Consider the following 23,166-nt stretch of genomic DNA (forward strand, 5'->3'; position numbering starts at 1 on the left):
AGATGTCTAGTTCCGGAGCGCAAGTCCTCAGCACCTAGCCAGGATGTTGAGGTCCATAGTCTTTGCTGTATCCAGTGTACTCTATTGTTTATCATGTGGAGTGAAACAAATTTTCTGAAGACTGGCATCTGAAGGGACTCTTAAGAAGCAGAGATGGAGCATCCACTGGGCAATTCTGGCTGAACAATGTTGCAAATGCTTCAGCGTTGTCTTTTGCTCTGCCTTTGAGGATGGGGGTGTTTATGGAGCCGTATTTAGAATTAGGTTACAGGTGGTGGATTAGACACTTGTAAAAATTCTGCTTTTTTGTGATAAATCAGTTTTCAGCTGTATTAAACTTACTAGGTCAACACAAGTTTTTTTTAAAGCAAATTTTAAGTTGTAAAATGTCAGCTGAAGGTGTTGGTTCATGGCATATTACTCTGATATGCTTATGCGAGTTTGAGCAGAAACTTGAAGGGGAAACATACTTCTCCGAACAATGCAATTTTGGGTACAATTTGTGCCTGAATTACCAACTGCACCTACACCTGCTGTGGCTTGCATTAGAACACAGTTAGTCTAATAGGTGTTTAACTATTAAAACCACAAATCAGGAAAAAAACTCCACAGGTCAGTAACTAGATGTATAAATGTTTGGAAAAGATAAGTTTTGGGGTAAGGAACTAAGTGAATAGCTGAGAACTGATGCACCTAATTCCAAGATTGTGGTTGGGAAACAATCGGAACTGGAGTAGGCCCTTGAGCCTGCTCTGCCATTTAATTAGATCATGGTTGATAAGTACCGTAGCTCCCATTTATCTACAACAGTTCCGTATCCATTGATGCTCTTCTGTCAAATCTATTAATCTCAGTTGTGAAAGCACCAAATGTCCAACCATCATAGCATTTTGGGGGAGGGAATTCCAGTTTTCTAGTGCCCCTTTGTAGAAAGAGTGCCTCCTGATTTCCCTCCTAAGTGCCTTGGCTCTAATTTTATGTCCCCACCAGAAGAAATAATTTCTTTATCATTAACATTTTAACACTCGCTATAGTTCTGGAAGTTCATGCATGTGATTGAGACTATACATCCTTTGTAAGCTTGAAGACTGAATGTCACAGGTTAGGAGGTCAATGGAAAGCAAATGCTTGAAGTGGTATGCTGCTAATGAAAGTTACTGCTGTTTGCAACACCTGGTAAGGAATTGGTTGCCAGTTAATGGTAGCCATTGAGGCAATGGATATGCAGGTGACAGATTCGTAAGGGGACCCTTGAAGATATATTTCAGTAGGTAAGGAGCAATACTATAGATGCTTGCAATCCAAGTGAAATCTGTGGCTGATGTTAGGTCTGTCCCATATACAAGGTGCTTCCAAGTTTCTGTCCTTGTGCAAGTTTACTGTACTCCTAATGGCATAATTTGCAATTCAGACAAACCAAGGATAGATATGTATCATTGTGTTGGTCATCTTTTGGTACAATGTACTGAGTTATTTGCATAGTTTCCACATACCTTATGTTGTATTGAAGCTTCAACATGCAGCGCATCCTGTGGTAATAGATTGTAGGTGGTTTGCAGTGATGTGGGGTCAGGAAATGCCCTGTTAATGTTACTTCTGGGGAATCCCCTCTCCTGACTTCCAAGAGTCTATGGAACTTCATTGACATTCAGCTAAAAATAATGCAGTTAACCAAATACGGACATATTATCCTGTAGCACTACTGGGAAATGGGTGTCTAGCCTTGGGTAAAGGTATTCCTTGACCCAGTGCAGCTCCATCGTCTTTGCACTTGGCAATTAAGCAATCTCAATTTTGTGGATCTGGAAGTTTGGAGAACAAAACTGGGAGACTACAGCCTAAAGTAAAAATGGCTGCTTTTTCAGAAGGCAGAACATGGAACTCATGATTCATATGAAACTTGTTTAACAGCTGTAAGAAAAGTAGAGATATGGGACATTTATATTGACAATTTATTTGAAGAAACTTCATTTCATGAACCTTGATAGCCAATCACTTGACCACCCTACCCACTGATCTGTGTTTCGATTGATTTAAATTGGGGAGGAATAAACAGTGCAGGTAGCATTTGGGCTTGATGGATGGATTGGCTATGTCTTAACATATTTACAATTTGAATATTATTTGCTCAATGGCCTAATTTAAGGGAGCAGCTTGTGGAACAAAAATAACAAACTGTCCACCAGATGGAGCTGATGCTAACTTTTCTTAAATCGGAACAAAAATGGTCCATCAACTTCTGAAAAAACATGTTAATATTCTTGGTGTCCTTAAGTGTCCACCTGAAACGCTAGCTCCTGTATATATCTTCTGAGGGGCCTAAATATGAAATATTTTCAGAAACCAGTAGATCCATCTATTTCTAACATATTGCTGATTTGGAGAATCTTCACTTGTGTAACTCAAGTTTGATTTCTATTTAGAATGTAATGCAGTACAGATTATCTTTATACAAGAACACTATCAAGCAAGGGAAATTTCACACCGGGGGCATGCTTGGATATAAAGGCACAACATTGCAGATTGGTACTTTATGATCTTTTTCCATCTTGCACAAAGCCCCATCTAAAAGATCTTTTAAAGTTAGATTCCAGTTATCTTTGCCAGGAGCTTTTATAGCAAAGTTCAGGTAGTGTTTCTCATTGTAACTACAGTTAGCTGTCCCTCAATGAAACTATGCGTGTTTTATTAGTTATCAGGATGTGGGTGTTTCTGGTAAGGCCTTCAGTTTATATACATCCCTAATTGCTTTTCAAATGGTGGTATTGGATTGTATTAATGAACCACTGCAGTCCATGTGGTAAGTTGCACCCACAATGCCCTTAGGCTCTTTATGACTTTAATGTCCTTTCAATAAAACTCCACACAGGGCTCTGCCTATTATTGCCTTATACAAATTTATCATTACCTCTTTACCCTTGTATTTAATGTCTCCATTTAAAAAAAACTGGAAGATAATGGGCCTGCCAGCAAATGAAGATTATTCCTCATCCCTTCAAGGTGTTATCAGTTATACCAGTAATGTAATATTCCCTTCAAATGAGTATCCCTCATTATAGCGATTCCAATACTACTTTGATATTGAAGCACTGCTCAAGATGGGCAGTAGTGGGTTCTTTTCAAACTATATCTCTCAAAGGTATCAAAACAAAGCAGAAGTATTCCCCAAAGAAATTTTGGGAAGATTCCCAAATCCCAGAAAGCATCTTGAAATGAGCTTGATTTTGTACTCTGCCCCCTTCATTCTTGTGAATGGATAATCCTTTACTACATATGTCACTCATAGCCAATCCCCTTGTAATAAAAGCTAACCTACCATTTGTCTTAATAACTTGTATCTTTATGTTAACTTTGTGCACAATGCCACTCAAATCCCTCAACACCAATATTTACTGGTCTCTACCTTTTTTTAAAAGAATATCAAAGTGGATAATGTCATACTTCCCCATATTGTGCTCTATTTGCCACGATTTTGTCCATTCACTTAATCAGTGCATATCCCTGTGCACCCTCTTTACGTCCTCACAGCTTACTTTCCAACCTAACTTTGTATTGTTATGACCAAGGTGGAAGGAGTGCACTGTTAATTCAGTCCCACTTCTCCACTGTTCACAGTGTAGCAATACATTTTCTCACCTGGGGAAAAAAAGCCACTTGCATACTCTATTTGTCCCCCAGAATAAAGCACACTAACCAGGTTTCTTTAATCAACGTAACTATTTATTGGTTAGGACTTGGTTTTTATAATAGAGAAAACTCTAACTAGAAATAAGCTCCTTACTTCTCTAGCCTTCATGCGTACGCATATATATTTTTTTTGAACAGTTAACTGGGGAAAAGGAGCTTTGGTTTACAGCTATTTCATAGGAATGAAAGGAATAATAAAATAACTTAGGTTGTCATACTCTGATAGGAAGTTCTTTGGGTTGGTGAGGTGTCCCAGAGTGGAATAGTCAGATGCCATTCTAAATCTCTCCGGGCGAGGATGAGCAGTCTGTAATGGGTAAGTGTTCGAGGCAATTTAACTGTATCAGGCTTCACAGGTCTTTCATCAGGGGTGTAGCAACAGGTCTGTTTGGGTCTTAGATTGTTGCTCTATCAGTAGATTTCTTCAGATTCCAGGATTTCTTAAAACACGAGACAACAGGGATTCTTCAGAGACAGGAGGCAATAGGAACCTGCCACCTTTCTTCTCGAGATGCAAGATTTTGTTACCTCTCTGTGTAACACTTTTTTTTGGGCCTTCCTCTCTGATCTCCAAGTAGGTCAAAGCCAAATTTCAATCTTTGGACCCTTTTTTTAAAAAAAACTGGTGAGTTGGACCTTCCTGAACTGGTCACATGTCCAGACATAAGCTCCCTGGTCATTCAAAAAGTTGCTCTGAGGAAGGTCAAAGCCCATGCTGGTTTCCTTGAAATTGCCTGCTTTCCTGTCATCGTACAAGTTCAGCTTCCTTTCACAACCTGCAAAAATTTTCAGCTATTTGCAGGTGCCTCAATGTCATTGAAAAATCCTTGTTCAGTTCTTTAAAAACACCATTCTAAGTTTTTAATACAAAAGCAAAAACCTTGTGATAGTATCATGAACAAACTTGAATATAATACACTCGCTTGATATAGACTGCAAGTAGCTGAGGCCTAAGCACTGATGCTTGTGGTATTCTACTAGTTACATTCTGCCATCCCAAGAATGATCTGTTTATTCCTACTCTGTTTTCTGTCTGTTAACCAAACCTCAATTCATTTTAATACATTATCTCCAACCCCATGAACCCTAATCTTGTGCCACACAAAAGGATGTTACCTTCTGAAAATCCATTGAGAAAGCATCCACTGATATCCCCGCTCCACTCTCCTGGTTACTTCCTTAAGCAATTGTGGAATCCCCCACTATCCACGTCCTGGGTGTCGCCATTGATCAGAAACAACTGGGCAAGTGCTATAAATAATGTAGTTACAAGGGAAAGATGAGGGGTTACTTGAGAGGGTGTGGAGGAGATTTGCCAGAATGGTTCCAGGGATGGAGGCTTTTAGTTACAAGGTTGGGTTGGAAAAGTCAGAGTCATAGAGTCGTACAACATAGAACCAGGCCTTTCGGCCCATCGCGTCCACGCCGACCAGAATACCTTTCTATACTAATCCCACCTGCCTGCATTAATTCCATATCTCTCTATGCCTTTCTCATTCAAGTACCTGTCCAGATGCCTCTTAAATGTTGCTACTGTTCCTGCCTCCACCACCTCCTCTGGCAGCTCATTCCAGATACCCACTATTCTTTGTGTGAAAAATTTACCACTTTGATCCCCTTTAAACCTCCTTCCTCTCACCTTAAATCTATGCCCTCTAGTTTTAGTCATCCCTACCATGGGAAATAGACTCTGGCTAAATACCCTATCTATGCCTCTCATAATTTTATATGCCTCTATCATGTCCCCTCTCAGCCTCCTTTGCTCCAGGGAAAACAGACCCAGCCTATCCAATCTCTCTTTATAACTCAAACCCTCCAAACCGGGCAACGTCCTTGTGAATCTTTTCTGCACCCTCTCTAGCTTAATCACATCTTTCCTGTAGTGTGGCGACCAGAACTGCACACAGTACTCCAAATGCGGCCTAACCAACGTTATGTACGACTGTAACATGACGTCCCAACTCTTGTACTCAATGGCTCGGCCGACGAAGGCAAGCATGCCATATGCCTTCTTCACCACCCTGTCTACGTGTGTTGCCACTTTCAGGGAACTATGTACTTGCACCCCAAGGTCTTTCTGCTCAACAACACTCCCCAGGGCCCTGCCATTCACTCTATATGTCCTGCCCTGGTTTAACTTCCCAAAATGCATCACTTTGCACTTGTCTGTGTTAAATTCCATTTGCCAATCCCTTGTCCACTTTCCCAGTTGATCTATATCCTGTTGTAACCTTAGACAACCTTCTTCACTGTCCACTATACCATCAATTTTGGTGTCATCTGCAAACTTACTAATCATGCCCCCTACATTCACATCCAAGTCATTAATATATATGACAAACAACAGAGGGCCCAGCGCCGATCCCTGCGGCACACCACTGGTCACCGGCCTCCAATCTGAAAAACAACCCTCCACTCCCACCCTCTGCCTCCTATCACCAAGCCAATATTGTATCCAATTTGCTAGCTCACCCTGGATCCCATGTGTTCGAACCTTCCGGACCAGCCTACAATGCTGGACCTTGTCAAAGGCCTTGCTAAAGTCCATGTAGACAACGTCCATCACCCTGCCCTCATCAATTCTTTTGGTCACCTCCTCAAAAAACTCAATCAAATTCGTGAGACATGATTTCCCATGCACAAAGCCATACTGACTATCCCTAATCAGAGCATGCCTTTCCAGATGCATATAAATCCTGTCTCTCAGAATCCCTTCCAATAACTTTACCACCACCGATGTAAGGCTCACCGGCCTGTAGTTCCCTGGTTTATCCCTGCTGCCCTTCTTAAATAAAGGCACGACATTAGCTATCCTCCAGTATTCCAGTACCTCACCCGTGGCCAACAATGATATAAAAAAGTTGTGTGTGTTCTCCTTAGAACAAAGGAGATTGGGGGAGATTTAATAGTGTACAAGATTATGATAGACTTAGATAAGTTAGACAAGGAAAAGCTGTTCCCATTAATAAATTATACGAGGACTAGGGGACAAGGATTGAAAGTTTTGGGAAAAAGATGCGGGGGAATGTGAGGATGTACTTTTTTACGCAATGGGTGGTAATGACCTGGAGCTTGCTGTCCACAATGGTGGTGGAAGCAGAGACAATGACTTCAAGAGGAAGTTGGATGGCCACCTGAGAGAAATACTTGCAGGGCTACGGGGAATCAAGCAGGGGAGTGGGACTGACAGCATAGCTCTGTGGAGAGCTGATTGGCCTCCTTCTATGCCATAAATGATTTTGACTGACTCTCAGAGCATGTCAGAGTGTGGATCTTTTGTGGCATGTAACTTGCCTCCTGACTTACAGAATCACAGACCTGTTAGTACAGAGGGAGGCCATTTGGCCCATCGTGTCTGCACCGGCTTGCCGAATGAGCCATTCATTTAGTATCATTCCCCCCATCTCCTCCCTGTGACCTTGCACATTCTTCCTTTTCAGATAACTATCTAATTCTCACTTGAATGCCTCGATTGAACCTTCCTCCACCACACGCCCAGGCAGTGCATTCCAGATCCTAACTGCTGCATGAAAAGGTTTTTCCTCATGTTTAGCATTGCTTCTTTTGCCAATTGCCTTAAATCTGTGCCCTCTCATTCTCGATCCTTTCACAAGTGGAAACAATTTTTCTCTATCTACTCATGATTTTGAATGCCTCTATCAAATCTCCACTCTGCTGTCTCTTCACCACAGAAAATGGTCCCAATACTCCAGTTGAGGCTGAACCAGTGTTTTATACAAGTGTAACATAACTTCCTTGCTCCTGTACTCTCTGCCCCTATTAATAAAGCCTAGGATGCCGTATATGTTATTAACCGCTCTCAACCTGTCCCTGCACCTTCAATGACTTATGCACATATATACCCAGGTCACTCTGCTCCTGCACGCCTTTTAGTGTGCTACCCTCTGTTATATTGTCCCTCTACGTTCTTCCTACTAAAATGAATCACTTCACAATTCTCCGCATTGAACTTCATCTGCCACTTGTCTGCCCATTCCACGAACTTGTCTATATCCTTTGGAAGTCCTACACTATCCTTCTCACAGTTCACAATGCATCCAAGTTTTGTATTATCTGCAACTTTTGAAATTGTGCCCTGTGCACCATGGTCCAGATCATTAATTATCAGGAAGAGCAAGGGTCCCAACACTGACCCATGGGGAACGTTGCTGCAACCCTTCCTCCAGTGCGAAAAACACCCACTAACTACAACTCTGTTTTCTGTCATTCAGCCAATTTCGTATCCATGTTGCTACTGTCCCTTTTATTCCTTGAGCTGTAACTTTGCTCACAAGTCTGTTGTGCGACCCTGTATCAAATGCTCTTTGGAAGTCCATGTATACTACAACGCCTTCCCAAAACCTTTTCACTATCTAATCAGGAGTATGATAGAATACTCTTCACTTACCTGGATGAGTGTAGCACCAAAAACACTCAGGAAGCTCGATGCATCTGGAACCAAGCAGCCTGTTTGATTGGCACCCCATCCACAACTTAAACATTCATTCCCTCCACCACCAGTGACAGTGGCAGCAATGCGTACCATCTGCAAGATCCACTGCAACAACTCGCTAAGGTTTCTTCAACAGCACCTTCCAAACCGTGACCTCCACCACCTAGAATAACAAGAGCTGGGAACACCACCACCTGCAAGTTCCCCTCCAAGTTGCACATCACACTGACTTGGAAATATATTGCTGTTCTTTCATAGTCACTGGGTCAAGGGCAATTAGGGATGAGCAATAAATGCTGGCCTAGCCAATGCCACCCACATCCCATGAATGAATTTTTTTAAAACTCCTGGAACTCTCTACTTAACAGCACTGGGGGATCTTCAAAATCATAGATTGTGGTGGTTCAAAAAGATGGTTCACCACCACCTTCTCAAGAGGAATTATAGATGAGCAACAGATACTGCCCTTGTCAACATTGCCCACATCCCATGAACAAAGAAAAATAAGAAAGCGGGGCTAGAAGTTAATTCATCATTTTTTGAAACTGCTTCCTGGGCATCTCTCAATCTGATGTCAATTAATAACATATCCAAGCCTGCCACATGAAGCAATCCTGAAATAAGCACAGAACATTGGCCCAGTTTTTATGGTAAGAATAATGGTGAGGCTATCAGCACTCCACAAGCTTTCCTACACGCCGCCATTTCCGCCACCTCCAGCGTGATGCCACTACCAAACGCATCTTCCCCTCCCTTTCCCTGTCAGCATTCCGAAGGGATTGTTCCCTCCGCGACACCCTGGTCCACTCCTCCATTACCCCCACCACCTTGTCCCCATCCCATGGCACCTTCCCCTGCAATTGCAGGAGGTGTAATACCTGCCCATTTACCTCCTCTCTCCTCACTATCCCAGGCCCCAAACACTCCTTTCAGGTGAAGCAGCGATTTACTTGTACTTCTTTCAATGTAGTATACTGTATTCGCTGCTCACAATGTGGTCTCCTCTACATTGGGGAGACCAAGCGCAGACTGGGTGACCGCTTTGCGGAACACCTCCGCTCGGTCCGCAAGCAGGACCCTGAGCTTCCGGTTGCTTGCCATTTCAACACTCCCCCCTGCTCTCATGCTCACATCTCTGTCCTGGGATTGCTGCAGTGTTCCATTGAACATCAATGCAAGCTCAAGGAACAGCATCTCATCTACCGATTAGGCACACTACAGCCTGCCGGACTGAACGTTGAGTTCAATAATTTCAGAGCATGACGGGCCCCCCATTTTACTTTCATTTTTAGTTGTTTTTTCTTTTTTCTTCTTTTTTTCTTTTTTACATTTTTTTACAACCTTTTTTTTGCATTTATTTCATTTCATCTTAGTTTGTTCAGTTTGCTTACCCATTGTTTTTTTTCATGTTTGCACTTGCTGCTGTTCAATATTCAGTCCGTTAACACCTTTTCTGTACTAATGCTTTGTCTTTCAACACACCATTAACACATTGTTTGCCTTTGCTCCATGACCTTTTGGTGAGCTATGTGGCCTTGTCCAATCTGCACCTTCTCCTTTGTTATCTCTTGCCCCACCCCCACCTCACTTGCTTATAACCTGTGACATTTTTAATATTTGTCAGTTCCAAAGAAGGGTCACTGACCCGAAACGTTAACTCTGCTTCTCTTTCCACAGATGCTGCCAGACCTGCTGAGTGGTTCCAGCATTTCTTGCTTTTATTTGCTACATCGGTACCTTGCTGAAAGACTTGGCATTTAAATACTTGAAGTGCTTAAAGTTTCAGTACTTACCCACAAAATACTCACTAAACATAGCAGAAAACGTTAGGGCTTGTTTGTTCAAGTGTAAGTGATTTTTTAACAGAATGCTAAGTATTTCTTACTGTCAAACAACCTCTCTGCCACTGAAACTTAATCTTTACAAGTGTGGAGTCTCATTCCTTCAGGCATTAGTTGTAGGTTTTTTAAAATGTCTTTTTTGTCCCTCTCTAAATCCAATCTTTCTTGCCCTCTCTTTATTTCTCTTTCTGTACCTGATTTGTTATTGAATTTACCCACTCAAATTCGATCTCTTGCCCAGTCCTTCTACTGTTTATTTCTCAAATCTTCAATCTGGTTGGTTAAGGAGATAGCCTATTGGTTACCCTGTTCACTTGTAAATCTGAGTTCTTTTTGCCTTCTGTCTGGTTCAGTAAATATACCGAGTCGGATGTGTAGGTAAAATCAATTACTTTATTTGCGCATTTAGCTGGCTGACTTACTCTAATACAATGACACTGACTCCACCCAGAGTCTGTCTGGTCCACTAGAGTAAGTGAAGTTTTTGATACAGGTACTACTGTTTATACATTAAGATTCATGCTACACCTCCTTGTTTAACCAATCAGTGCGGTACAATTCGACTTCACCCACGTGGTGACATGCAGTACATCTGTTACTGAGGTTACAATACACTCCATTCTCAATACATACTTGTTACTAATAAAATATTGTTTTGTACCAGCAAGATAAAACAAAGCGGATAAGCAAGCTAATTAGCAAGAGCATAGGAATCATCAATAACCATTCTGGTCTCACTCCCTACATGGATCATGAGTTCTGTCTCTACCCTTGTGACAAGTAATTGCGGCGCATCCTGCTATCTCTATTAGGTGTACATTCCTGAGTGTTTCGTGCAGTCTGCATCTACAAGTAGTGGCAGCTCACAAAGATAAGAGGGGCCTAGCACTCCTTATCACTCACACAGGGATGGACATCATTTGATTCACAGAAGTCCATTTGTTCCAAAGCACAGGGAGTCACACAATCAGGCCATAAAGAACAGATGTCCTTGCAATTACCAGTGTCGGCTAGTCTTTACAGTCTCACACGCTCTGCCTTTACTTTTAACTATTTCATTGTGGTTTCTGCCACTTAAAATCAAAGCTCAGCAAAGCTACTATTCCTAACTTGGCTATATTTCCCATTAAGCATAGTGCCATGCCTTTCTGCTCACTTCCACACACTCAGGCTCCAGATGTCATTTCCCTCACTGCACCATTATCAGCTCACACATTCAACAACTTTGTGGGCAAAAATGTCTTGAGCTGAAAAGTGCAGGGGCAAATCTAACTAATGGCAGACACATTTAGATGACCTGCTACAACAAAATCTGGCCCGATGTTTCAGCAATGGTAATGGTAGAGTGGCACAAATGGCCCAAGAAACTTTGGCATGACATTAGTAATGGCATGTCACTGATGCCATAATTTCTTGGAACATCTGCACTTGGATAATAGTGTATGTCGTAGATGCACTGATACTACGGTGCAAGTTTTAAGGAAGTTCCCAGTACCTACCAGATTGGCTGTAGTCCTACAGTATTTGGAAGATGCATATCTTTGGAAGCAAGAAGTAGATCTACAAGGTAGATCGTTCATACTAAGTCAATATTCAGTCAATTCCAAAAATAGCAAATCACCCTTCCAATTTGTGTTTTTCTTCTCAGACTGTGAAGGTTCAACAAAGAGAGTTGATGCTTTATAAATCTCCAACATCAAATGGATTGGGGTTGTCCTTAAGATAAAGTGCAGACGACTCTTTAATTTATTCCTTTCGGATAAAATATTGCTCAAAACTGAAAGTAGAAATATTGTTGTATTGAATAACTATTAGAGCTATTGCTGGAATTTACTAATAGCAATTTCAAAAAGATTATCAAATGGCATGAAGCATTAAATATCTATGCACTGCTTGTGTCATTATGCACCATTTTTGTTCCAAATCAGGATACCAACTGTAATAATAAACTAGTTAAAAAGTGAAGGCATAAAAGGTTTTTGAAGCAACAGGAACTCTTGGATTGCAGTTCGAAGATTTTAAAATGAAATTACTTTTTTTTTCGTTCATGGGATCTAGGCAGGTGAGCTGCCTTCTTGAACCGCTGCAGTCCATGTGAGGTAGGTACACCCACAGTGCTGTTAGGAAGGGAGTTCCAGGATTTTGACCCAGCGACAGTGAAGGAACGGTGATATAGTTCCAAGTCAGGATGGTGTGTGGCTTGGAGGGGAACTTCCAGGTGGTGGTGTTCCCATGTACCTGCTGCCCTTGCTTGGAAGGTGCTGTCCAAGGAGCCTTGGTGTGTTGCTGCAGTGCATCTTGTAGATGGTACACACTGCTGCCACTGCGTCGGTGGTGGAGGGAGTGAATGTTTTTGGATGGGGTACCAATCAAGTGAGCTGCTTTGTCCTGCATGGTGTTGAGCTTCTTGAGTGTTGTTGGAGCTTCACCCATCCAGGCAAGTCAAGAGTATTCCAACACACTCCTGATTTGTGCCTTGTAGATGGTGGACAGGCTTTGGGAAGTCAGGAGGTGAGTTACACACCACAGGATTCCTAGCCTCTTACCTGCTCTTGTAGCCATGGTATTTATATGACTACTCCAGTTCAGTTTCTGGTCAATGGTAACCCGAGGATATTGATAGTGGAGGATTCAGTGATCGTAATGCCATTGAATGTCAAGGGGAGATGGTTAGATTCTTTCTTGTTTGAGATGGTCATTGCCTGGCACTTGTGTGGCACGAATGTTACTTGCCACTTATCAGCCCAAGCCTGGATATTGTCCAGGATTTGCTACATTTATACACAGACTGCTTCAATATTTGAGAAATCGTGAATTAGAGGCCTGCTCAGGTCGGGAAAAAAGAACTCGACCCGAACCCGACCGAACCACAACAGACCCGAGCCCAACCTGGCTGGAGTCCCTCCAATTTTGCCCCAAGCCCGACCTGACCATCCGTTTACTTACCTTCCTGACACCGAACCTGCAAGAAGCTCCAGTGCATGCATGATGACATCATAGTGACATCACTCGCTCACTGCGCAGACTCAGTTTCATCCCGGAATCCCAGCTCAGGTTAGTTTTTTAATTTCAATACTTACCATTTGTGTCCAGCCCGACCTGACCCGGCCCTCCCCAAAACAAGCCCGAAAGCTGCACCCCGAAGATGGGCCCTGTCGGGTTTGGGTCGGGTAGCAGGCCTCTATCGTGAATGGTGCTGAACATTGTGCAATCATCAGCGAACATCCCCACTTCTCACCTTATGATTGAAAGAAGATCCTCAAACGCGGATTCCCCCCCACTGTGGTTGACAGGGCCCTCAACTGTGTCTGGCCCATTTCCCGCATCTCTACCCTCACCCCTTCCCCTCCCTCCCAGAACCGCGACAGGGTTCCCCTTGTCCTCACTTTCCACCCCATCAGCCTCCATATCCAAAGGATCATCCTCCGCCATTTCCGCCACCTCCAGTGTGATGCCACTACCAAACGCATCTTCCCCTCCCTTCCCCTGTCAGCATTCCGAAGGGATCATTCCCTCCGCGACACCCTGGTCCACTCCTCCATTACCCCCACCACCTCGTCCCCATCCCATGGCACCTTCCCCTGCAATCGCAGGAGGTGTAATACCTGCCCATTTACCTCCTCTCTCCTCACTATCCCAGGCCCTAAACACTCCTTTCAGGTGTACTTGTACTTCTTTCAATGTAGTATACTGTATTCGCTGGAGGTCAATCATGTCAGCTGCAGGACATCAGTGCAGGAGTACCTCAGGGTAATGTCCTAGGCCCCAACCATCTTCAGCTGCTTATATAAAAGCAAAATACTGCAGATGAAATAAAAACAAGAAATTGTGGTCTCCTCTATATTGGGGAGACCAAACGCAGACTGGGTGATCGCTTTGCGGAACACCTCCGCTCAGTCTGAAAGCATAACCCCGAGCTTCCGGTTGCTTGCCATTTCAACACCCGCCCCCCTGCTCTCATGCTCACATCTCTGTCCTGGGATTGCTGTAGTGTTCCATTGAACATCAATGCAAGCTCGAGGAACAGCATCTCATTTAGGCACACTACAGCCTGCTGGACTGAACATTGAGTTCAGTAATTTCAGAGCATGACGGGTACCCCATTTTACTTTTATTTTTAGTTATTTTTTCTTTTTTTATATATTTTTTGTGTTTCTTTTATTTTATCTTAGTTTGTTCAGTTTGCCTAACCACTGTTTTTTTCATGTTTGTACTTGTGGCTGTTCAGTTTTTATTCCATTAACACCCTATCTGTCCTAATGCTTTGTCTTTCAACACACCATTAACATATTGTTTGCCTTTGCTCCATGATCTTCTGGTCGGTTATTCTCTGTGATCTTGTCCTATCTGCACCTTCTCCTTTGTTATCTCTTGCCCCACCCCCACTTTACTTACTTAAAATCTTTCACATTTCTAATATCTGCTAGTTCTGAAGAAGGGTCACTGACCTGAAATGTTAACTCTGCTTCTCTCTCCACAGACCTGCTGAGTATTTCCAGCATTTCTTGTTTTTATTTCAGATTTCCAGCATCTGCAGTATTTTGCTTTTATATAAGCAGCTGAAGATGGTTGGGCCTAGGACATTACCCCGAGGAACTCCTGCAGTGATGTCCTGCAGCTGACATGATTGACCTCCAGCAACCACAACCATCTTCTTTTGTGCGAGGTATGACTCCAACCAGTGGACAGTTTCCCCCTGATTCCCATTGACTCAGGTTTTGCTAGGGTTCCTTAATGCCATATGGTCAAATGCTGCCTTGATGTCCACTGTCACCTCACCTCTGTTGTCCATGTTTAAACCAAGACTGTAATGAGGTCAGGAGCTGAGTGCCCCAGGCGGAACCCAAACTGAGCGTCATTGAGCAGGTTATTGCTAAGCAAGTGCCGTTTGATAACATTGTTGACGACACCTTCCATCACTTTACTGATGATCGAGGGTAGACTGATGGGGCATAATTGGCCGGGCTGAGTTTGTCCTACTTTTTGTTTACAGGACATACCTGGGCAATATTCCACATTGCCGGGTAGATGTCAGTGTTGTAGCTGTACTGGAACAGCTTGGCTAGAGGCGCAGCTAGTTCTGGAGCACATGTCTTCAGTGCTATTGCAGGAATGTTGTCAGAGCCCATAGCCTTTGCAGTATCCAGTGCCTTCATTCATTTCTTGATATCACGTTGAATGAATCAAATTGGCTGAAGATTGGCATTTGTGATGCTGGGGACTTCAGGAGGAGGCTGAGATGGATCATCGGCTCAGCACTTCTGGCTGAAGATTGTTGCAAATGCTTCAGCCTTATCTTTTGCACTGATGTGCTGGGGTCCCCCATCATTGAGGATATTTGTGGAGCCACCTCCTCCAGTTAGTTGTTTAATTGTCCACCACCATTTACAACTTGAAGTGGCAGGTCTGCAGAGCTTAGATCTGATCCGGTGGCTGTGGGACTGCTTAGCTCTGTCTATTGCATGCTGCTTATGCTGTTTGGCATGCAAGTAGTCCTGGGTTGTAGCTTGACACCTCATTTTGAGGTATGCCTGGTGCTGCTCCTGACATGCCCTCCTGCACTCTTCATTAAACAGGGGTTGGTCTCCCGGCTTGATGCTAATGGTAGAGTGAGGACAGGACTTTGTCTCCACAAGGACTGCGCGGTGGTTACTCATACCAATACTGTCATGCACAGATGCATCTGCGACAGGTAGATTGGTGAGGACAAGGTCAAGTATGTTTTTCCCCCTCACCACCTGCCACAGACCCATTCTAGCAGATATGTCCTTTAGGACTTGGACAGCAATGGTGCTACTGAACCACTCTGGGTGATGGACATTGAGGTCCCTCACCCCGTGTACATCCTGCACTTGTCAGTGCTTCTTCCAAGTGGTGTTCAGGAGGAGTACTGATTCATCAGCTGAGGTGGAGGCCGGGGGGGGGGGGGGGTGGCGGGGGGTTGGCAGTACATGGTAGTCATGTAGGAGGTTTCCTTGCCCATGTCCTGAGACTTCATGGGGTTCAGAGTCGAAGCTGAGGACTCCCAGGGCAACTCCCTCCCAACCGTATACCACCTCTGCTGGGTCTATCCTGCCGGTGGGACAGGACATACCTAGGGATGGTGTAAATTATGATTCCATGAGTATGACTGTGTCAGGCTGTTGCTTGACTAGTCTGTGGGACAGCTCTCCCAACTTTGCCACAAGGACTTTTCACGGTCAACAGGGCTGGCTTTGCCATTTCCGGTACTTAGGTCGATGCTGGGTGGTCTATCCACTTTCATTCCTTCTCGACTTTGTTGTGGTTTGATACAATTGAGTGGCTTGATGGGTCATTTAAGAGTCAACTACATTGCTGTGGGTCTGGGCCACACCAGGTAAGGGCAGCAGGTTTCCTCCCTCACAGATTTTAGTGAACTAGATGGGTTTTTATGACAATTGCCATGGTTTTCATGGCCATCATTAGATTAGCTTTTAATTCCAGATTTTTATTAATTGAATTCAAATTTCACCATCTGCTGTGGTAAGAGTCAAACCAATATCCCCAGAGCAATACTCTGGGTTTTTGGTCCAGTGACAATACCACTATGCTATCATCTCCCCATTGAAAATTAATCCACCATCTGAGAAAATATCAATGCCCAGCAGATTCTACAACGAGATATACTACTTGTTAACACATTATTTATCAATACAAGTAGTAATATACAGGTTTCGAATTCACATAGTTCTTTTACATTGGAGCCAGCTTCGAGTATGTAGAGCAATTGTTATGCGCAAATTTGTTTTAAAATGTGATATAAATATTAACTCACAATATGTAAATTACCTATTTGAAATCACAAGTGGATGTTTTGACATTTCCTGAATCCTTATTAAATTTTCAACAAAGTACCTTCACATTAATACAGTGAATCTACATTTTTCATTGTATGGTACTTGCAGGAGGAATGCATTGCTGCATCCAGGTTTCTTGGTATTACTGGACATGGTCTGCTTTACATTTTGCTTGCATATAATTGTTGAACCAAGTTTGCAATCCGCTGTTTCATCCGTTAAGGACTGCAATGTTAAGCAATTTGCTAGTTCAGAATTGAGCTAGATAAAAAATTTGCATTTATATAGCTGCTTATCAATTCCTGAATATGTCTCAAAAGTGCTTCACAATCGAATTACTTTTGAAGTGCATTTTCGTAGCCAGTTTGCATACAGAAAAGTCCCACAACAGCAAATGTGATGAAAGGTCACTGACCATAAACGTTAAAGCTGTTTCTCGCTTTCCAGATCTGCTGAGTGTTTCCAGCACTTTCTGTTTTTATTTCATTTTCATCTTTATTTGCGATGTAGTGTCTGGGCTGGAACGACTGACACAGGCAGCAACAATCTGTGATTTTCAAGAGAGTTTTTTAAAGGAAGGTTACGGGCGTTATCAGTTTGATCCGCAGGATCGTGGCTAATCCCTTCTCACACTGCAGATTTGTCGATGCATTAAGTGATGGCTTTACGAAAAATTGCCGGAAGCTTCCTGATTTTTTTTTTACTGGGAACTCAATCGAGACAGGAATAACAACTATTGATTGGAAAACGGGAGAAACAACATATTCTGCTCAGGGTAGGTAAAATGTTTAGTAATTTAATAAACAAATAGACTTCAATTCATGATAATGATTTGTACAGGTTCTCATTATCAATATTTCAAACGTGCCTGTTACGTGCTGTAACTCTGCATTTCACTGATCTTAGGCTATTTGCCTTACGTTGCAAAAGGAGTACATTTTGAACCGACTCCTTAACTTGATATTTCGTTTTTTTTAGATGGCGTTCGGTAAAGGTCAACTCCTTACATCTGTATCCTGAGATGCTACACATGAAAAAGCACAGGGATGCTTCTGATCATTTTAAACGGTATTACCATTCAATGTGATTAACTAGTAAGCCCCTATCTTAACCTTAATGCAATTCTTTTGCAGTCACCAGAGAAATCAATGACATATATAAGGTGGAAGTCTGGGGTTCCTGGCTCCGGTTTTTCGATCTGGTCATTTATTTCGTGAACCTCGCTGGCCGTACATTTTCTTATAGCTCCCGCACCTTTCGCTTAATTTTGCTTGAACATTTCCTTTACTGCTTGGCTTGGTAACCTATTTCTGTTCTTGCTGCTTTTTCCACTTCATAGTTTCTTCTGATAATTTCTTCTTCCTGATCGTTTCTTTTCGGGTTATAATATAATTTCCTTATCCATTCATGGATTTGTTTACACAAGAGGACTTTAACATATCTGCTGCTTTTATTTATAACAAGAACCATTCGCGCCAACTTTTGAGAATATGAAACTTTCTCCCTGTATTTCCTCAGTCTGCAAGATTGAGAACCCGGTGACCGATGCTGTTCGCATTCCTCCTCGACATAACTCTGAGCCAGTTGGTAGGGTAAATAGTTGACCTCAGTGCTCACATGCCAAAGAGGGAAAAGGAAAAACCCCACGGTTGCTTTTCATGATCCTACATGGTCTGATGGTAAGTACAGATGGTTGCAGAATGGGAACAGGAATCGGCTCAAATGTTGTACCCGCCACAATCCAATAGTTTACCTTGAGGCTCACAGATGAAGAATGCTCACTTGGGCAAAGTCTAGGACGACTTCACCAGTACATTACCCCAACATGAGTCACCAGCTTCAGGAGAGGAGGTAGCCTAGAATAAATGAAAGCCGTTTGCCAAAATAATTTTAATGAAGAGTTCACAATTAAATAGGAGGATAATCTGATTAGGTTAGTTGAAAGGATGGCAGGAGAGTCGGGTGGAGCAGAAACACCAGCATAGATCAGTTAGATCGAATGGTCTGGTTCTGTGCTGTACATTCTATGTAATGTAATTCAATGTAAGTTTACCAAAAGGTGAAATTTGAAAAGTTTTTTTCAAAAGAAAATGAAATGGAAGAATTGTATTTGGTAATGTATTTTTCTTGCTTCTGATCTGAATGATCTCTTCTGGGTCTTTATATTTTCATCTGTTTTCTGCCTTTTTATGATTTCTGTCTTGGTCTGTTTTTTATGTTGATTTGTACTACATTCACTTTATTTCATTTATTTCTCAGTGTTTTTTCTTGCGACTCTGCATGTCTCTGCCCCTTGGGCTTGTGCTCGTTTATGTCCTCCCGCTTGTACCTGTACTCAGGAACGGAGCTGTGCTGTTCTCTGTGACCGAGCAGGACTACCCCAAGTCCTCAGTGAGTTTCCATGTGAGGCATCCGCTATCAACTTGGATAAAAATAGCATCAAATTTTTGTCAGAGAAGGCCTTCGGTACTCTTCCAGCCCTCCGATCTTTATCTTTAAACCACAACAACATCTCCTTCATCACCCCAGGAGCTTTTAAAGGGCTGCCCAATCTCACCGAGCTCAAACTGGCACACAACGAGTACATTAGATACCTGCACACCAGGACTTTCACTGGCCTCAAACGCCTCCTGAAACTAGATTTGTCTAATTGCAATCTATTTAATATCCCAGACCGGATCTTTATAGCAGTCACTTCTCTGCAAGAACTAGCAATGTGGCAGAACAATTTCAGGAGAATACCTGGAGCAGTGAGAGGGACGGAGAGGCTAACCCATTTGTACCTGGAGCGGAACAGGATTGAAGCAGTGGCTTATAACTCTCTGCAAGGACTAGGCAGTTTGAAATATTTAAATCTTCAAGACAACAAAATTGCGGTAATCCATGACAGAGGTTTTAAAGACTGCGGGAATTTGGAGTATCTCTATCTTAATGACAATCTCCTAAGCACTCTTCCCGAGTTTGCCTTCAAAGAACTCGGACTCCTGAAGATGTTAAACTTGGGAGGGAACATTTTGGTGAATGTGTCCAGTACTTGGTTCAGTGAGCTGGTTGAGCTGGAAGTTCTCTACCTTGACAGAAACACCATCAGTTACATCGAAGAGGGGGCTTTTGAAAACCTGACCAGTCTGATCTCGCTGCATCTGAATAGCAATAACCTGACTTCACTGCCGCTTGCAGTTTTTCAGCCAGTGTACTTCATAGGGAGACTCTTTGTCTTCAGAAATCCTTGGGAGTGTGATTGTAAGATGGAGTGGTTGAAAGAATGGATGGACAACTACAAACTGGTCAGGGACATCCCGTGTGCCTCCCCATCTTCAGTAAGCGGTATGGACCTGAGTCAGGTGCTCTTCGCCAAATCTGCAGAAGGTATTTGCCTGGATCCAGTGGAACAGAACGTGACAGTTTACGCCCCGAACCCGACTGAATGGCTCCGATCCACCACCGAGGATAGGTTCAGTAGTCTTATCTCTAAATTACTTTTTCCAAAAATGTACGAGGCCACTGAGAACACCACCGAAATATTTCGGAACGTGTCAGACCCGAGCGGAGTCAATGAGGCGGTGTCTGCAGCAGCTAATGTCGAACTTTATCCTAATAATACACGTATTCAGATTCTTACATTCCTTACAATTTTAGTTTATAATATATGAGACAGTATTTAGTTTTCCATTCTGCTAGTGCCAGATTTCCTGGGCTTCACTGAAAGTTCATTGGGGCAAAACCAGACAGTATCCATTCGAATGTACTCGGCGTCCTTTAAAATACACAGTTGGGCAAATGGAATTTGAACTTAGCTCGCCGAAGGTTGTGATTAGCACAGGGGTTCGGTCTTGTGTTTGTTTGAACTGTAGAATGTTTCTCTGTTGGCTGCTTGTCTTGTCATCCAGTGTCATAGAGTAACATCTGGTCTCGTTCTGGGACTTATCCCAACAAATCCCCGTGCTGTATCTGATCTAATCTGGTAGTTTATTGCTAAATTGAAGCTTTACATAAAAAGCGGTGTCTTTAGTTCACATTGTATTTTGTAATTTCACAGCACCAACTGCAATTTTTTTTACGAGAACTATATTTTGTAAGGGGGAAAATGATTCATATTGTTTCATGTTGCAGCGATCGACAACCACAATAGTCAGTGATATTGAATATTTTACTGTTATGTTCTGTAATTTATTAATAACGTGGCGTTATATAATCTGTGAACACGGTGTGTTTTTGTAATTCATGTATTATAAGTGTATCTTGTAAGAATTCATTTGCACGAATTTATTGCATAAGCGCAGCCCTTAGTAAAATAAAATATAGCGGATGTGGACTGGATGTTGGCCACAATAACCATTTTATCCTTTTTGCATGATTTGCAGAGATTTATGTTATCAGTGGTAATCTGGGAGGATTGGGGTAATCGTGTATTGCTTTGGAAACCTCTTGTCCAGAAACAAGTGAAAGGTGCAACTTGTAATGTTTAGGTTGAAGTAATTAGAAACGTTCGTTTCATATAACTAAGTAAAAATGACAGTTTACATAGAATTAAAAGGAAAACATTGAAATTAGCTATCTATTGAGGCAGGATTTTTTTAACAAAGTTGTCACACATTGCATACAGTTTGCATAAAGGCTGGTTTATTAAACAGAATATTAACTGAGGACAGAAGATTTTATGGTCCCATAGTTTCTGAAAAGTCTTCCTTTGCATTATATGCTGAGTATATATCTATGTACTGAAGATCGATATCTACTCTATCAACGTGGCTGGTACAGCACAACTTCCTTCTATAGGTGGGTCCATTATGTTTGCAACAAATATACCTTCTATAGCTCATGAGGAAATGTAGGCACTTGAAATGAGAGCTACTGGAAGGTGTTATTTAGAAGGCAGGTTTGACAGCAGGTGTTCATATAGCCAGAGTTTAGTGCCTATCAGAGCAGCGTTGCAGAAAGGCAAGCTGCTTTGGATTGTTCTATTTGCTACAGATAACATTGCAAACTAATGCCCTAACAAGTCGGATGGGCTTAGCTGGACAAGCAGTGGCAGTTTATTGATACTCTGTACTGGTATGTTGCCTGGTTTTAGCTATTTGAATTCCACTTGGGGATCCCTAATTCTTTATCCTCCCAACTATCTGTCTGATATTGAGTTCAGTTTCCTCCAAATGAGCATTGTGAAGACTGAAGACATTGGTTTTGGCCTCCACCAAAACCCATCCACTGACTCCATCTCCCTCCCTGGCTACTTATTCAAGCTGAATTGGGCAATACGAGATTGGTGTCCTGTTTAACCTAGATGTACTATCAACCCTATATTCTTTCCATCAGCAAAACTACTTATTTCTACCTTTGACGCAATTGCCTGCCTCCACCCCGACCTCTCCCCTCCTGCTGCTATAATCCATATTCAAGCTTTCATCATCTCTGGACTCAATTTCTCCAATATCCTTCTTACCAACCTTCTAACCTCCACTCTCTACAAAAGACATCCAATGTTTGCTGCCTGCACCCTACTCATCCATCAGCCCTTCCACACAAAGTTATTGCTACTCCCTATTCCCCAATGCATCAAATTTAAAATTGTCATCCTCCATTGCCTCTCCTCACCTATCTCTGCAATCTTTTCTCCCTCCTGTGCTCTCCAATTCTCCAGTTCTGGTCTTCTGTGTATTCCTCCCCATTCCCCCCTTTTCCCAGCAGCTTTCTCTCAGGGTTATCAGCCATTCTTCCAATGAGCTGACCAGGATAAAAGAAGTGATAGTTAAGGCAGACACAAGCAGCCACTTCTTTCACAGATGTGGTTCTAACTCTGAAGAAGGAATTTTCCTCCACACAAGATCAGGGGGCAGGTTGTTCAACCTTGCCCGTCTAAGAGCGAAGTCCAAAGTACGGAAAGTCCTCATCAGAGAACTCTTTGCTGACGATGCTGCTTTAACATCTCACACTGAAGAATGCCTGCAGAGTCTCATCGACAGGTTTGCGTCTGCCTGCAATGAATTTGGCCTAACCATCAGCCTCAAGAAAACGAACATCATGGGGCAGGATGTCAGAAATGCTCCATCCATCAATATTGGCGACCACGCTCTGGAAGTGGTTCAAGAGTTCACCTACCTAGGCTCAACTATCACCAGTAACCTGTCTCTAGATGCAGAAATCAACAAGCGCATGGGTAAGGCTTCCACTGCTATGTTCAGACTGGCCAAGAGAGTGTGGGAAAATGGCGCACTGACACGGAACACAAAAGTCCGAGTGTATCAGGCCTGTGTCCTCAGTACCTTGCTCTACGGCAGCGAGGCCTGGACAACGTATGCCAGCCAAGAGCGACGTCTCAATTCATTCCATCTTCGCTGCCTTCGGAGAATACTTGGCATCAGGTGGC

The 23,166-nt window shown here is 42.8% G+C and overlaps 1 protein-coding gene across 1 annotated transcript; it reads left to right on the plus strand.

Moving 5' to 3' along the window:
- The first annotated feature begins 12,962 nt into the window (after positions 1 to 12,962).
- Positions 12,963 to 20,452, plus strand: nyx (nyctalopin). Its single transcript, XM_068039975.1, has 3 exons — positions 12,963 to 13,035; positions 18,318 to 18,386; positions 19,059 to 20,452. Exons 1-3 carry the CDS (start codon positions 12,963 to 12,965, stop codon positions 20,450 to 20,452), a joined length of 1,536 nt encoding a protein of 511 aa, XP_067896076.1.
- Positions 20,453 to 23,166: the final 2,714 nt, after the last annotated feature.

This window comes from Heterodontus francisci, chromosome 10 (genome assembly GCF_036365525.1).
Source record: "Heterodontus francisci isolate sHetFra1 chromosome 10, sHetFra1.hap1, whole genome shotgun sequence".
Lineage (NCBI taxonomy): Eukaryota > Metazoa > Chordata > Chondrichthyes > Heterodontiformes > Heterodontidae > Heterodontus > Heterodontus francisci.